The 17,459-nt window shown below is 44.9% G+C and overlaps 1 protein-coding gene across 1 annotated transcript in view; it reads right to left on the bottom strand.

Annotated features, from left to right (window-relative positions):
• Window positions 1–17,459, bottom strand: part of LOC120989847 (alcohol dehydrogenase 1-like) — a 149,784-nt gene that overhangs the window by 77,237 nt on the left and 55,088 nt on the right. Inside the window, exons 3-5 of the mRNA XM_040418204.1 lie at window positions 15,544–15,682; window positions 14,054–14,141; window positions 10,812–11,031 (exon numbers count right to left, since the gene is read on the bottom strand). Coding sequence (XP_040274138.1) covers window positions 10,812–11,031; window positions 14,054–14,141; window positions 15,544–15,682 — 447 coding nt within the window. The remainder of the gene's footprint in view (window positions 1–10,811; window positions 11,032–14,053; window positions 14,142–15,543; window positions 15,683–17,459) is intronic.

Genomic DNA, 17,459 nt, shown 5'->3' with positions numbered 1-17,459 from the left:
CAAACACTGGAGCGAAAGAGGAAGAACCCCCCTACCCACCCGCGATCCCTGGCCCTGAATGCCAGTATTTTTAAAATGACTGGCCTTTGAAATGCTGTCATTCCGTCTGGTGGAGACAGAGTTTTAAAAGCCTTATGGCGGTGGCTGTCCCACAGTACGTCGTGCCCAGCTGCCACTACATTTCCAGGCGAGCCATCCCTTCCCTGCACAACCAAGTGGGGGACAAAATCAGGTGTGCACTGCGCAACGCCATCTGTGGCAAGGTCCACCTAAATACGGATACGTGGACCAGTAAGCACGGTCAGGGACGTTATATCTCCCTACCAGCACACTGGGTAAATGCAGTGGCGGCTGGGCCTGAGGCGGATAGCAGTTTGGCGCATGTCCTTTCACCACCGAGGATTGCAGGGCGCTTCTCTTTGCCTCCTGTTGCTTCCTCCTCCAACTCTGCTTCCTCATCCTCTCTTGCCTCATCATCCGGTCAGCGTAACACCTTCACCACCAACTTCAGCACAGCCAGGGGCAAACGACAGCAGGCAGTTTTAAAACTTATCTGTTTGGGGGACAAACCCCACATCGCGCAGGAGCTGTGGACGGGCATGGAACAACAGACCGATGAGTGGTTGGTGCCAGTGAGCCTCAAGCCCGGCCTGGTCGTGTGCGATAATAGGCAAAATCTTGTAGCAGCTCTGGGCCTAGCCGGTTTGACGCACATCCCTTGCCTGGCGTATGTTCTGAATTTGGTGGTGCAGAGCTGCTGCAGAAAGTGCGGGCCGTCTGTGCGCGCTTTTGGCGTGCCCACGAGGTGGAACTCCACCTTGCACATGCTGGCCAGACTGTGCGAGCAGCAGCAGGCGATAGTGGAGTTTCAGTTGCAGCACGCATGGGTGAGTAGCTCGGCGGAACAGCACCACTTCACCATCAATGAGTGGGCCTCCATGCGAGACCTGTGTGCCTTGTTGCACTGTTTCGAGTACTCCCCCAACATGGCCAGTACCGATGACGCCGTTCTCAGCGTTACTATCCGACTTCTATGCCAAAATGAAAAAACACTTCGGGCGATGATGGAAGAGGATGTGGCACAGGAGGAGGAGCAAGAGGGATCATTTACAAGGGTTTCAGGCCAGTCATTCACTAGTTGCTCAGAGGGTGGGTTGCTGCACAAACATACATCAGGTACACAATTGTCCAGCCAGGGCACAGTTCTGGAGGATGACGAGGTGGACGATGAGGGGGAGGAGATGGAAGAGGAGGAACCGTGTTCACAGCAGGGTGGCACCCAAACCAGCTCATGGCCATCACTGGTGCGTGGCTGGGGGGATGCAAAGGACACAGACGCTACACCTCCCACAGAGGACAGCTTGTCGTTGTATCTGGGCAGCCTGGCACACATGAGTGATTACATGCTGCAGTGTCTCCGCAACAACCGCCGAGTTGGCCACATTCTAACTTGTGCTGATTACTGGGTGGCTACTCTGCTGGATCCCCATTACAAGGACAACGTACCGTCCTTAATTCCGTCACTGTAGCGTGATTGTAAGATGCGCGAGTACAAGCGCACGCTGGTAGACACGCTGCTGGTGGCATTCCCACCTGAAAGCGGGGGGCACAGTGGAAGCACAAGGCAAAGACAGAGGAGATGTCACGACTGTGACTGATCCAGACAGGTCTGGGAGGAGAAGGTCGCAGCGACTTGCTACTCGTGATAGCTTGTGAGTTTGCTCAGTGGTTCAGGGTATGTCATCTGGGTTTTGCCTTGTGAACCTTTTTGTCCTGACTGGGAGTTTGTAGGCATCCTTCTCAGGTGAGTCCTGTCTGCCACTCCCAGCTACTATATTAGTTTCACTTTCACTTGCAGTCATTGCCAGATATAGTCCTTACTTCCAGTTCTATTCTGACCTTTGAAGGAGATCGTTTGATGGTGTTGCTGTGGAGCTCTTGTCCGGCGTGGACTGTCGTGATTGGGATCGCCTTCTCTGCTCGTGACTGGATAAGTCTATCTCTGATATAGTTTGTTTGTTGCTGTCTTCCCCTGCTGTTCTCCTAGACATGAGTGATGGTGACTAGTGCTCCCATCGGCCTTTCCCCACTCTAGGCTTGTTAGGGTGACTGAGGGTTTAGGCATCCTGCTCGCCGCACGGGTTCACACCCCGTCTAGGGTATCAGGGCAGACAGGTGCCAGCTTAGGGTTAGTCAGGGGTGGCCATACTATTCCCATCCGTAGATAAGGGTCCCCCTTCCCCTCCGTCTGGTGCGACACGACTGCTGCTGGGGTAGCGGTCGTGACAGTATATCTGGCCTTTTAAAAAAAAAAAAAAAAAAAAAGTGACATTTCTTTTTTTTTTTTTATATATTTTTTTTGCTTGCTGTTTTGCTTTGTATTTTTCTGTTCCACTATGGATCCGGTTACGGTTTTGGCGAAACAATTACATGGATTATCCCTTGAAGTGGCAGGATTAAAAGCAACAGTGCTGCAGCAGCAGCAGCCATCCTTGGGTTCCACCGTTGCTACGGGAAACCAAGGTACTCCTGAGCCAAAAGTGGCTTTACCTGATAGGTTCTCAGGAGGGAGAGACCAATTTGTAACCTTCAGAGAAGCTTGCAAATTGTTCTTCAGGTTACACCCTAGATCCTTCGGCGGTGAGGATCAACGGGTGGGTATTGTAATTTCTCTCCTGCAAGGAGATCCGCAGGCTTGGGCTTTCTCCCTACCATCAGACTCTCTGGCCTTACGATCAGTGGAGGAGTTTTTTGAAGCCCTGGGTCTCGTATATGATGACCCGGACAGGGTCTCACTGGCTGAGTCTAAGCTACGTAGACTTCGGCAAGAGAACCGGTCTGCTGAACTATATTGTTCCGAATTCCGTAGGTGGGCTACTGATACGTTATGGAACGACTCGGCCCTTAGGAGTCAGTTCTGCCAGGGGTTGTCTGAAAAATTAAAAGACGCGCTGGCGGTATACGAGGTCCCTGGGTCTCTGGAGGCTGCTATGTCTCTGTCCATAAGAATCGACAGACGACTCAGGGAGAGACTATTAAATTTTACGTAGGCCTCTATAGGGCAGGGATCGGTTTGTTATGATCCAGTTGAACCAATGCAAATAGGGGGCTCCACTAGACGGGTGAATCCTCCTAAGTTCCGCTGTAGGTCAGAGGTTTGTTTTCGTTGTGGGGGGAGGGGTCATTTTGTAAAGGTTTGTCCCTCAGAACCCAAGAGACCACAAACTAAGGAGCCGCCGGGAAAACTAGAGTCCCCAGATTGTGCGGAGGATAACAGTCTGGGCGTATTCGTTTCCTCCATACGCATGTCTCAGTTTTTGTTGTCCGCTACCGTTGAGGCGGGCAATAAGACTGAGATCTGTTCCGTCTTTTTGGACAGTGGGGCGGGGGTCAACTTGGTGGATTCACGGTTTGCTCAGGCTCTGGGTTTTACTCCAGAACCGATACGCAGAACTATTCCTGTTTTTGCCATCGACTCCTCCCCTCTTACTCAGAAAGAGTTAACTCAGATCATTCATAATATCCATCTGCAGGTAGGGGCCCTCCATAAAGAGCATATCTCGTGTTATGTCCTGGACGGTCTTCCGGCTCCTATGGTATTGGGGCTTCCCTGGCTGGTGACTCACAATCCAGTGGTGGATTGGCAGGCCGGGGAGATTGTGGAGTGGAGTGAACATTGTAAGGACAACTGCTTGAGTAGTAGGTGCTCTACACTCTCTGTAACATCTTTACCTGCCTTTTTGTCAGATTTTATGGATGTGTTCTCTGAGAAGGGTTGTCAGGGGTTACCACCTCATCGTCCATATGATTGCCCGATTAATCTACTACCTGGGGCCAAACTACCTAAAACCCGGTTATACAATCTTTCCGGCCCGGAGAGGAAGGCTATTAAAGATTATATTTCGGAGAGTTTGGCTAAGGGACACATCAGACCCTCTTCTTCACCTGTGGCTGCAGGGTTCTCTTTCATTAAAAAGAAAGATGAGGGCCTACGTCCTTGCCTGGATTTCCGGGAATTAAACCGGATAACTATCCGAGATCCCTATCCTCTTCCTCTCATTCCCGACCTCTTTAATCAGGTTGCTGGTGCTAAATGGTTCTCCAAAATGGATCTCAGAGGAGCCTATAACCTGGTTCGCATCAAAGAGGGGGATGAGTGGAAGACGGCTTTTAATACTCCGGAAGGGCATTATGAAAATCTGGTCATGCCATTTGGTCTTACTAATGCGCCTGCGGTATTCCAACATTTTGTCAACGATATTTTTAGTCACCTTATCGGGAGATTTGTTGTGATATATCTTGATGACATCCTGGTCTATTCCCCGGATTTGGATACACATAAGATCCATGTGAGACAAGTGCTGCAGATATTAAGGGCCAACAAATTGTTTGCTAAGTTAGAAAAATGTGTGTTCGCCGTAAAAGAACTGCCATTTCTGGGGTATGTGTTGTCAGATTCAGGTTTCCGCATGGATCCAGAGAAAGTCCGGGCGATTATAGACTGGGATCTGCCTGAGAACCTGAAGGCATTGCAACGCTTCCTGGGGTTTGCCAATTTTTATAGAAAGTTTATAAAAAACTATTCCTTGGTGGTCAAACCACTGACGGACATGACCCAAAAGGGATCCGATTTTTCCAAATGGTCACATGCAGCCAAAACTGCCTTTGCATCTCTGAAGGAGAGATTCACCTCGGCCCCTATTCTCGTACAGCCAGATGTCTCGCTTCCTTTTATTGTAGAGGTTGACGCATCAGAGGTGGGGGTGGGAGCGGTACTATCTCAGGGCCCGTCCCCTGGTGAATGGCGTCCATGTGCTTTCTTTTCGAAGAAATTGTCTACTGCAGAAAGGAACTATGATATTGGCAACAGGGAACTTTTGGCTATTAAGTTGGCTTTTGAGGAGTGGCGTCATTTTTTGGAGGGGGCGGTTCATCCCGTCACAGTGATTACTGATCACAAAAACGTATTATATCTGGAGTCTGCTAAACGTCTCACCCCTAGACAGGCTCGGTGGTCGTTATTTTTTACTAGGTTTAATTTTGTAATAACCTATCGCCCGGGGGCAAAAAATACTAAGGCGGATGCATTGTCTCGAAGTTTTCCTGGAGCGGGTGATGTTGAGGTACCAGAGCCCATTTTCCAAAAGGGGGTGGTGGTCTCTGCATTACACTCAGGTTTGGAGGGGAGGGTGTTGGAAGCTCAGGGGGACGCCCCGGCCTCCTGCCCCTCGGGTAAACAGTTTGTGCCAGAAAATTTACGACTGGAGATATTAAAAGAACACCATAACTCCACACTGGCAGGACACCCAGGTAGTAGAGCAACCTCTGAGTTAGTGTCTCGTCGGTTCTGGTGGCCTAAATGGCGCCAGGAGGTGTTGAATTTTGTGTCTGCATGTGCTACCTGTGCTCGTTCTAAGGTAGATCATACTCGTCCGGCAGGGCGTCTTTTACCTCTGGCCATCCCCAACAGGCCTTGGACGCACCTGTCAATGGATTTCATTACGGATCTACCAGTATCAGCGGGGAAGACTGTTATTCTTGTAGTTGTTGACAGATTCAGTAAAATGGTGCACTTTATTGCTCTTGCCGCATTGCCTAATGCTAACACACTGGCTCAGGTTTTTATTGACCACATCGTGAAGCTTCACGGGGTCCCTTCCGATATTGTTTCGGATCGTGGTACCCAATTCGTTTCTAAATTTTGGAAAGCTTTTTGTTCTCGTTTAGGGGTTCATCTGTCGTTTTCTTCATCTTTCCATCCACAGTCCAACGGTCAGACTGAACGTACCAATCAAAACCTAGAGACATATTTGAGATGCTTTGTTTCCGAAAATCAGGAGGAATGGTCATCTTATTTACCGTTAGCCGAGTTTGCCATTAATAATCGTCGTCAAGAATCCACCTGTAAGTCACCATTTTTTGGTGCGTATGGTTTCCATCCTCAGTTTTGTACGTTTAGTGAGGGGGGGCCGTCTGGGATTCCTGAGGAGGAACGATTTGCGTCTTCACTTTCTTCAGTGTGGCAGAGTGTGCAAGAAAGTTTGAAGAGAATTGGTGGTAGATACAAACGTGCGGCTGATAGGAAACGCTCTGAAGGTCCGGACCTTGGGGTGAATGACTTGGTGTGGTTGTCTACCAGAAATATCAAGTTGAAGGTTCCCTCGTGGAAATTAGGTCCGAGATTTATTGGTCCTTATAGGGTAATTAAGATCATTAACCCGGTGGCTTTTATCGTCTGGAGCTACCTCAGACTCTAAGGATCCATAATGTCTTCCACAGATCTCTGCTTAAGAGATATGTAGAACCTCCTGAACCATTGCCACTACCGCCTCCACCGGTGGTTGTTGATGGCAGTCTTGAGTTTCAGGTAGAAAAGATTTTTGATTCACGATATGTTCGCCGCTCTCTTCAGTACCTGGTGCACTGGAAAGGTTATGGTTCCGAAGAGAGAATGTGGGTTCCAGCATCAGAGATAAAAGCGGACAGACTCATTCGGGCTTTTCATAGCTCCCATCCGGAGAGGCCTGGTCTTGATGGTCCAGGGGCCCCTCGTAGAAAGGGGGGTACTGTCACGACTGTGACTGATCCAGACAGGTCTGGGAGGAGAAGGTCGCAGCGACTTGCTACTCGCAATAGCTTGAGAGTTTGCTCCGTGGTTCAGGGTATGTCATCTGGGTTTTGCCTTGTGAACCTTTTTGTCCTGACTGGGAGTTTGTAGGCATCCTTCTCAGGTGAGTCCTGTCTGCCACTCCCAGCTACTATATTAGTTTTACTTTCACTTGCAGTCATTGCCAGATATAGTCCTTACTTCCAGTTCTATTCTGACCTTTGAAGGAGATCGTTTGATGGTGTTGCTGTGGAGCTCTTGTCCGGCGTGGACTGTCATCATTGGGATCGCCTTCTCTGCTCGTGACTGGATAAGTCTATCTCTGATATAGTTTGTTTGTTGCTGTCTTCCCCTGCTGTTCTCCTAGACATGAGTGATTGTGACTAGTGCTCCCATCGGCCTTTCCCCACTCTAGGCTTGTTAGGGTGACTGAGGGTTTAGGCATCCTGCTCGCCGCACGGGTTCACACCCCGTCTAGGGTATCAGGGCAGACAGGTGCCAGCTTAGGGTTAGTCAGGGGTGGCCATACTATTCCCATCCTTAGATAAGGGTCCTCCTTCCCCTCCGTCTGGTGCGACACGACTGCTGCTGGGGTAGCGGTCGTGACAGGAGAAGGAAGAGGTCGCCAACGCAGCTGGGGCACCGCCAGCACCTCAGAAGGCAGGACTAGCATGGCCGAAATGTGGAAAAGCTTTGTCAGCACACCACAACAACCAGCACCACCAGCTGATATGGAACGTCTGAGCAGGAGGCAGCATTTCAGCAACATGGTGGAGCAGTATGTGTGCACATGCCTACACGTACTGACTGATGGGTCTGCCCCCTTAAAGTTCTGGGTTTCCAAATTGGGCACATGGCCTGAGCTTGCCCTTTACGCCTTGGAGGTGCTGGCCTGCCCTGCGGCCAGTGTATTGTCGGAACGTTTGTTTAGCATGGCTGGAGGGGGTTATCACAGGTTATATTTCCCAATGTCTACCCAAATTTAAACAAAAATAATAATAATAAAAAAAAATAAGTGTTGGCTACCTCCTCCTCCTCCTCCATCGCCGCTTTCACCGCCTCCTCAACCTCCTACTCCATATGGACCTCCTCCTCCTAGATCAAGATTATTATTTCTTATTTGTATGTATTTTATGTTATTTTAAGTCATTTCCCTATCCACATTTGTTTGCAGAGCACTTGCCATGCTCTTAACCACATTTTCATGACTTTTTTAGAGCCATTTTAGTGCTCAAAAGTTCGGGTCCCCATTGACTTCTATGAGGTTCGGGTTCGGGGTCAAGTTCGGGTCCCAAACTCAAACTTTTTTCTGAAGTTCGGCCGAGGCCGTCGAACCCGAACATCCAGGTGTCCGCTCAACTCTAGTTATGATATGTTCATATGGTGAGGATTTTCTTTACAGGTGGAAAACGTGCCACATATTACAGTAGAAGAAACATGGAAGAGATTTTAACTGTTTTTATCCAAAACAAATTGACGTGTGGTGAGAATTCGAAATCTGCAGCATGTAAATTCTTTAGATTTTCACTAATCCGCAGCAAAATGTGTTACAAGATCTGCATGTAGCACAGATGGATACTGCTGCAGATTTCTAACAGTTATTGACACACTGAAAATGTTTTCTTTCTGGATGTACAACATTGCAATTGCTTTATGATGAATATGACTATGTCTATGCAGCTCTTTTTTTATTTTCTGTGAAGTTATGTTCATGGGCGGGGCAGTGATAGTAGAGTTTCTATGTAACTAGCTGGTGGGAGGAGCTATAAACTAGGGGGTGGTGCTGGAGCTGTGGCAGAGAAAAGAGAAGTGCATCATGGGTTTGGTTGGATACAGGAACAGGAGGTGCTACATATAGGATGTATAGGGGGCCAGGTGAGATGATGTTACAGTGCGTGGCCCTGTCAAAGTGCAGAGTGTGTGGCATTTGCAGAGAGAAGAGACTCTAAAAGTAACGGCAATATCCCCATTGCTCCTAGAGGCTTATTTGCATATATTAAAACGTTTTTTTCTCTTCAGCGCGAGCACATGAACGAGGGACTAACACAAATGCCTTCAGCTGCAAAGTGCCCATGTAACAGGTCAGCCAGTTTCATAGCTACAAATCTGTTGACATATGCCTTTTAAAAAAAGTAAAAAAAAGTTTTTTTTTAAATATAAAAATTCACCCCACCCTTTTTCCTAAAATTAAAATAAACTATCAAAAAATAAACATAATAGGCATCGCTGTGTCTAAAAATGCTAGTACTATTAAAATATAAAAATATTCATCTGATATTGCAAATGGCTTAATGGAAAATAATGGCTGATTTGCTATATTTTCATCTCTTCATTTCCCCCAAAAATTGATAAAAAGTGATCAAAAGGTCAAGCTCACCCCAAAATAGTATCAATAAAAACAACACATTGTCCCGCAAAAAAAAAAAAGAGCCCTCAAAAAGCTCCATAGATATAACTTAAAAAAATAAGGGGGGCAGAATATAGCAATGAAAAGAAAAAAAATCATTTTTCTACAGTTTTTTTTTCAGTATTAAAACACAAGAAACATTATTTAAATCTGATATGGTTGTGATTGTACAGACCCAGAGGATGAAGGACACAGGTCAGTTTTATCGTATAGTGAACACCGTGAAAAACAAACCTATAATTGCTTTTTTCCCCAATTTTCCACTATTGAAGTGCTCATTAGTATGCAGAAGATGCAGGGTGTGGTGAGTAAAGCACTGCCAGCGCTGGCTGTACTCACCGCTCACTGGTGTTCTCTGGGCCCATGCGGAACTGTCCTGACTGCATACAGTGTCAGGACTTAGTGCCCACACTAATGCCTCATGCAGATGTCAGTGTCAGTTTTGGTTCAGTGGTAACACGGATCGTGTTTAATCCGTGTTTTCTCCCGTGACAGATCCGTGTTGGGTCCGTGGGTCTGTTTTTTGCTGTCCGTGTTGCATCCATGTTTCACTGACACTAAACAGCTGAAATTTTTTTTTCAATTAATCTCTTTTTAATGATCCGTGAAACACGGATGCAACACGGAATGCATCCGTGGTTTTCACGGACCCATAGACTTTAATGGGCATAATGGATCCGTGAACATGGACAAAATAGAGCTTTCATCTGTGCTAAAAATACGGACCCACGGACCGTGCTAAAACACTGATGTGTGAATACACACATTAAAATAAATAGGGACGTGTGCTGTCGGTGGAGAACACGTACAGCACACGTCCGTGAAACACTGACCTGTGAATGAGGCTTAACTGTACGCAGTTAGGTCACAGTGCAATGTCGGCTTGGAGAAAGCCAGGGAGTGTGACTGCAGGAAAGACACTGGACCTGCAGAGTAGCAGTTGAACAGGAGAGATAAGTTCATTTATTTATTTTAGCTCTGACAGGGGTCTGACATGGAGGTCTGATCGGGGTCGGATCTGAGGTTTGATATGGGGGTCTGATCTGAGGTCTGATTAAAAAAAAAAAATTCTTACATTCCTCCTGTAAAACCTAGGTATGACTTATCAAGAAAAAAATAATATTTTTTTTTCTTTTTAATGTTTTGGTTTACATGTTTTTGTTTTTTTTTACAAATTGTATTACATTTTTTTAGATTTTTCTTTATTCCACTTAGGGGATTTTAACCTGCACCTCTGTATTACTGCATTCAGGGATTTTTACAGGTTTTCTATTACATGATGCTAGAGGACAGGTGTATTACAGGTTGGAACGTGGCACATGGCAGGCGTGGGGGTCTTCAGAAGGTCACTGTCTGTCATGACAACAACTTGGCACCCTGCATTTGTGTTTGTGGGATGTCGATTGGAGGACTAAGGGAGCTCTCTCCCTTTGCCTAATCACACAAATGATCACTACTGACCACAGCATCTGAGGGGTTAAACTGCTGGGATCAAAATTATCTCCAATGTATTTATAGCAGACAGCTGGTATGAAAACATTGATAAATCTTCCCTACACAGCTTTAAATTCTCTGCTTCCCATTACTTCTTATACGATAAAAATCTCTACCTGCAGCCACCACTAGAGGGAGCTCAATGCATAGGAATTTATAGAGTTACCTTTGAAATGGATGGAAGCTGTAAATATCTCTATTCACTGAGCTCCCACTAGCAATGGCTGTAGGAAAATGCAATAGATTCATGATGGGAAGTGACTCACCCTGAGCACCACAGCAGTCATGGAGTACCCCACTTACCTTAGCAGTATTCACAGCAGAGCCATATCCGGAGGAGAATCCACAGCCAATAAGGCAGACCTTATCCAGCGGTGCATCCTGGTGTATCTTAGCAACAGCAATGTCATCAACCACTGTGTACTCGGTAAAAGTGCCGATACTGACGTAGTGTAGAACAGGTTTCCCCTTGCAGGTAAATCTAGTGGTGTTGTCCAATAGCACTCCATTAAATTTCCCAAGACTGTTTAAGAAATGAAAGGAAATCAATAGAAACTATCATCTTCTGTATTATGCTTGTCACTTTACAGTCTTATGTACATGACTGTATGTGTTTTGCAGTCCACAAGCCGCGCATCCGCAAAATACAGACACTGGTCTTGTGCATGGCGCTGTTTTTTTTCTCGTCTATAGAAATGTCTGCAAAATGGAAACGCATAGGACATGTTTTATCATGTTGTGGACCGGAGGACCAGAAACATAGAGGTGGACAGCACACGGTGTACTGTCCACATTTTTTGCGGCCCCATCTAATCCGTAAAAAAAGCAGATCAGATGCAGAAAAAAATATTTATAGTTGTGAGCATGGGGGCAAAGGGTACTTTCACAGTTGAGTTAAAGTTTCCGGTATTGAGTTCCGTCCTGATCAGTTTTATCCTAATACATTCTGAATGGAGAGCATTCCGTTCAGTATGCATCAGTTCAGTTCCTCTTACGTTTTTTGGCCGGAGAAAATACCGCAGCATGCTGCAGTTTTCTCTCCGGCCAAAAATCCTGAACACTTGCCGGAATGCCGGATCCGGCATTAATTTCCATTGAATTGCATTAATACCAGATCCGGCCCCAAGTGTTTCGGCAAAACGGATCAGGTTTTGCAGTCTGTGCATGCGCAGACCTTTAAAAATGAGAAAAAAATAAATACCGGATCCGTTTTTTTCAGATGACAACCGGAAAGACGGATCCGGTATTTCAATGCATTTGTGAGACGGATCTGCATCCGGATCCATCTCACAAATGCATCCGTTTGCGTCCGGATTGCCTGCCGGAATCCTCTGCCGCAAGTATGAAAGTACCGTAATACTATCTAATTATCCACTAAACTCCAGCTAGATGTTAAATAAATGTTTAGACTGGTTTCACAAACACAATTTTCTGGCAAAACATTACAATTACAATTACAAACAAATTCAGTTGTTAAAGGAAATGTGTCGCCAAAATTATACGTGCCAGTTAAAATCAGAGAGTAGCACATATCCTTTTTTCCTCATCTGTTTTTTTTTTTTTATTGCAGATTTATTTCTTCTATTTGCTTAACATTATAGGAGCGGCCATCTTGCCTGAGCTGTTCTTAACAACATTAACACAGGATTAAAAAAAATCTTTACGGCAGCACCTGGGCCCCAATTCAAAGTCTGCCGCAGGGCCCTCCATCTACTGTGCACTTACACTGCGTGCAGAATTATTAGGCAAATGAGTATTTTGACCACATCATCCTCTTTATGCATGTTGTCTTACTCCAAGCTGTATAGGCTCGAAAGCCTACTACCAATTAAGCATATTAGGTGATGTGCATCTCTGTAATGAGAAGGGGTGTGGTCTAATGACATCAACACCCTATATCAGGTGTGCATAATTATTAGGCAACTTCCTTTCCTTTGGCAAAATGGGTCAAAAGAAGGACTTGACAGACTCAGAAAAGTCAGAAATAGTGAGATATCTTGCAGAGGGATGCAGCACTCTTAAAATTGCAAATCTTCTGAAGCGTGATCATCGAACAATCAAGCGTTTCATTCAAAATAGTCAACAGGGTCGCAAGAAGCGTGTGGAAAAACCAAGGCGCAAAATAACTGCCCATGAACTGAGAAAAGTCAAGCGTGCAGCTGCCAAGATGCCACTTGCCACCAGTTTGGCCATATTTCAGAGCTGCAACATCACTGGAGTGCCCAAAAGCACAAGGTGTGCAATACTCAGAGACATGGCCAAGGTAAGAAAGGCTGAAAGACGACCACCACTGAACAAGACACACAAGCTGAAACGTCAAGACTGGGCCAAGAAATATCTCAAGACTGATTTTTCTAAGGTTTTATGGACTGATGAAATGAGAGTGAGTCTTGATGGGCCAGATGGATGGGCCCGTGGCTGGATTGGTAAAGGGCAGAGAGCTCCAGTCCGACTCAGACGCCAGCAAGGTGGAGGTGGAGTACTGGTTTGGGCTGGTATCATCAAAGATGAGCTTGTGGGGCGTTTTCGGGTTGAGGATGGAGTCAAGCTCAACTCCCAGTGGTACAGGAAGTGGTACAGGAAGAAGTCTGCATCCTTCTAGAAAAACATGATTTTCATGCAGGACAATGCTCCATCACACGCGTCCAAGTACTCCACAGCGTGGCTGGCAAGAAAGGGTATAAAAGAAGAAAATCTAATGACATGGCCTCCTTGTTCACCTGATCTGAACCCCATTGAGAACCTGTGGTCCATCATCAAATGTGAGATTTACAAGGAGGGAAAACAGTACACCTCTCTGAACAGTGTCTGGGAGGCTGTGGTTGCTGCTGCACGCAATGTTGATGGTGAACAGATCAAAACACTGACAGAATCCATGGATGGCAGGCTTTTGAGTGTCCTTGCAAAGAAAGGTGGCTATATTGGTCACTGATTTGTTTTTGTTTTGTTTTTGAATGTCAGAAATGTATATTTGTGAATGTTGAGATGTTATATTGGTTTCACTGGTAAAAATAAATAATTGAAATGGGTATATATTTGTTTTTTGTTAAGTTGCCTAATAATTATGCACAGTAATAGTCACCTGCACACACAGATATCCCCCTAAAATAGCTAAAACTAAAAACAAACTAAAAACTACTTCCAAAAATATTCAGCTTTGATATTAATGAGTTTTTGAGGTTCATTGAGAACATGGTTGTTGTTCAATAATAAAATTAATCCTCAAAAATACAACTTGCCTAATAATTCTGCACTCCCTGTATAATAATAGTTTCTGCATACGTCTCTGTAGGACTAGAAAACCCTACTGGCACCTGGGCACTGGTTGGAGATTTATCAAACTGGTCTGAAGTAGAACTGGCTTAGTTGCCCATAGCAACAAATCAGATTCCACCTTTCATTTTCCAAAGGAACTGTCCAAAATGAAAGGTGGGATCTGATTGGATGCTATGGGCAGTTCAACTTTATACCAGTTTGATTAATTTACCCCTATATCTCCACCCCTGGGGATTAGGCAATTAGGCATTTGCCTAAGTACCACTTACTCATTTTTGTAGCAAAGATTGCTGTCTGGATTCACACAACATCTGCATTTTCCACACTGAACCATATACAGTGGGATGACTTTGTCTCCTGCAAGAAAAGGAATATCAAAAATGAAGATATTGTTAATTTACCTCATATAATATGAATTTCATTGTATGTGGAAATTCAAGTAGTTTAACTATTTTGACATTTAAAATGGGAACTGCCATGTTAAAATGCTGCTCTATCTGCAAGCAGAATGGTATAGAACAGGAGGAGGTGAGCCGGGGACAGACATACCATTGGGGCAGCCTGTACAGCTGCTCAGGGGTCCTTTAGGCAAGGGAGGCCCATTCCATATAAAAAGGGCACCAGGTTTCTCCTGGCTCAAAATTACAGATGGAGTTTCATCCATCAGATGAAGGGTTGGGTAGAGCGTCAATAATGAGCCCCAAACTCGATATATTAACTATTAAACAGTAATGGTGTCCATATACAGTTCTTGCTACTGTCTATGTTCACCTCTGAGCTAAACAGGTTAATATATAGTTTTAGATTTAGCATAACTTGCAATTTATTAATTTACATTCTCCTTCTGGGTTTATTCTAGTAGGTGGTCATACTCCACTAACCCCCCACTGCTCCAGTCCCTATTGTTACTGGGTCTACAGTCGTGGCCAAAAGTTTTGAGAATTACATAAATATTGGAAATTGGAAAAGTTACTGCTCACTCACAATTTTGCCCGGAAACACAGCCATGAATAAAGAATGGTACCAAAACACCCTCCAACAGCAACTTCTTCTAACAATCCAACAACAGTTTGGTGAAGAACGATGCATTTTCCAGCACGATGGAGCACCGTGCCATAAGGCAAAAGTGATAACTAAGTGGCTCGGGGACCAAAACGTTGACATTTTGGGTCCATGGACTAGAAACTCCCCAGATCTTAATCCCATTGAGAACTTGTGGTCAATCCTCAAGAGGCGGGTGGACAAACGAAAAAAAACCCACTAATTCTGAAAAACTCCAAGAAGTGATTATGAAAGAATGGGTTGCTATCAGTCAGGAATTGGCCTAGAAGTTGATTGAGAGCATGCCCAGTCGAATTGCAGAGGTCCTGAAAAAGAAGGGCCAACACTGCAATTACTGACTCTTTGCATAAATGTCATGTAATTGTCGATAAAAGCCTTTGAAACGTATGAAGTGCGTGTAATTATATTTCACTACATCACAGAAACAACTGAAACAAAGATCTAAAAGCAGTTTAGCAGCAAACTTTGTGAAAACTAATATTTGTGTCATTCTCAAAACTTTTGGCCACGACTGTACAACGATCTCTGGTTCCTACTCCCTAGTCATTGAGGTGAGTTTTTTTCTTTGGGCAACAAGTTTATTGAGCAATATAAAAGTTATCACAAAGATGTACGTACATTATAACATCTCTTGCCCATGCTTATCAGCTTTGCTTTTTACCAATATGTTTACAGTCCTTTATATTACAAGCCTTACCGGGTTTCAGATCTGTTACTCCTTCACCAACACTCTCTACAATCCCAGCAGCTTCATGGCCCAGAATCAGAGGGAATTTCACATCTAAAGCACCACTTATAGCATGATCATCTGAACGACAAACTCCAGTCGCCACAATCTGTAGGAACACATTAGATTTAATATTGAACTCTTGAGAATGCAGATAACTACCAAGTCCAGCTAAAATATCAGAGTCTCTAGTTAAATTTATAGGGTAGCTACATTCTCCAGAAGGGTGTTTCATAAGAATATTTATCAGAGTCATATGTTTTCTGTAGTGTCCTTGGGAACTGGCTATGTTCCATGAAAACTCATGATTAAGGCTACATGCACACGACCGTGCCGTTTTTTGCGGTCCTCAAACCGCTGATCTGCAAAAAACAGAAGCCGCCCGTGTGCAATTTGAGGAACGTTGATATAACTGCCTATTCTTGTCCGTTTTGCGGACAAGAATAGGACATGTTATATTTTTTTTGCGGGGCCGCGGAACGGAGCAACAGATGCGGACAGCACACAGCAGGATCCTGATCCGTCTGACAAATGCGATCAGTTTGCATATGTTTTGACGGATCCGGCAGGCAATTCAGGCGACGGAACTACCTGCCGGAATCCTCTGCCGCAAGTGTGAAAGTACCCTAACTTAAAATCTAAGGTGAATCTAAGGCAGTCCGTGTTCCTGGCATAAAAACTACTCCAGATTAAGGAATACTAACAGGCACTTCCGGAATCACCCGGATCACCCGGAACTGCATTAAGATTTCATATTTTAATGTATCAATAAACAATAAGTTGAAACAATAAAATATATAAATTAAAATAAAAAATAAATGTATATAAACACTAATAAGCAATTATCGTAGCAAAAGAATTGATCAACTATCAATTATATATAAACACATTACATACATTGTTAGATAATCAAGCACATATAAACATGATTTCTATTTGTGAGATATATAATGCAGATAAAAAAATAAAAAGTTGTAAAAAATATCCACAAGTAAGACGTATCCAAAAATAAATCAATGATATTATGTAGTCCAGATATTAGATGATTAATAATGTTAGAAGAGATTGTATCACACTGGTAACAGGTTTTAGAAGGTCTGAAAGATTATCTGCACATTAGTGATCTGACAGCCTCTTTTGGTTTTGGTTTCACTTTGTCTGTGTGTTGCTTGTATGTCCACACCCCCTATTTAGTCTGACTTTACCCACTTTACTCCTTGCTCTGGATAGCTTCATTTGGTTTTTGGAACAGCTGGAGTGTGGTTCTAGTTGAAGTCCTGTTCATCCATCATCCATCAGCCTCAGAAGTTAAGTGTTCCGCTTGTTGTATTTTGTATTCACCCCCCCCCCCCCTTTGTTGTTTAATAGGCCTCAGCGAGATGCTGGTTCCTTTAACAGGGAAGGAGCGGGTTGTCTCTGCCCTGTCATTACCATTAGGGCATCCGAGGGCCACCAGTGTTTTCTAAGTTCCTGTGTATGGGCATCTCTACCAACGAGAGGTGCCCATATGGATAGGAGTTAGGGCCAGGAGCAGGGTTTTATAGGTGGTGACCCTTTTCCTTCCCTAGCGGTGAGGCCTAGTGTCTTTTCCCTTCCTTCTTGTTGTCTTTTGGTGTTCTCCCCTACTACATCCGTGACATCATCCAGAGCCAATACCGCCATTTTTTGTTCTGATCTGTGCAACTATGGATGCTATGACTGCACTGGTCGAACAGCTGCAGAATCTGACTTTGGAGGTAGCAGACCTCCGTGCGATGGTTTTGCAGATTCAGAGTCCACAGGCTGCTGGTTCCGGTGGTGGGTTCCAAGCCTGCCCTGAACCGAAGGTAGCTCTCCCGGACAGGTTTTCCAGGGGTAGTGACAATTTCATCCGGTTCAGGGAGTCA

The sequence above is a fragment of the Bufo bufo genome, chromosome 2 (genome assembly GCF_905171765.1).
Source record: "Bufo bufo chromosome 2, aBufBuf1.1, whole genome shotgun sequence".
Taxonomy (NCBI): Eukaryota; Metazoa; Chordata; class Amphibia; order Anura; family Bufonidae; genus Bufo; species Bufo bufo.
Note: the sequence above shows the minus strand (reverse complement) of the source record. Positions and strands in the feature narration are given on the sequence as shown.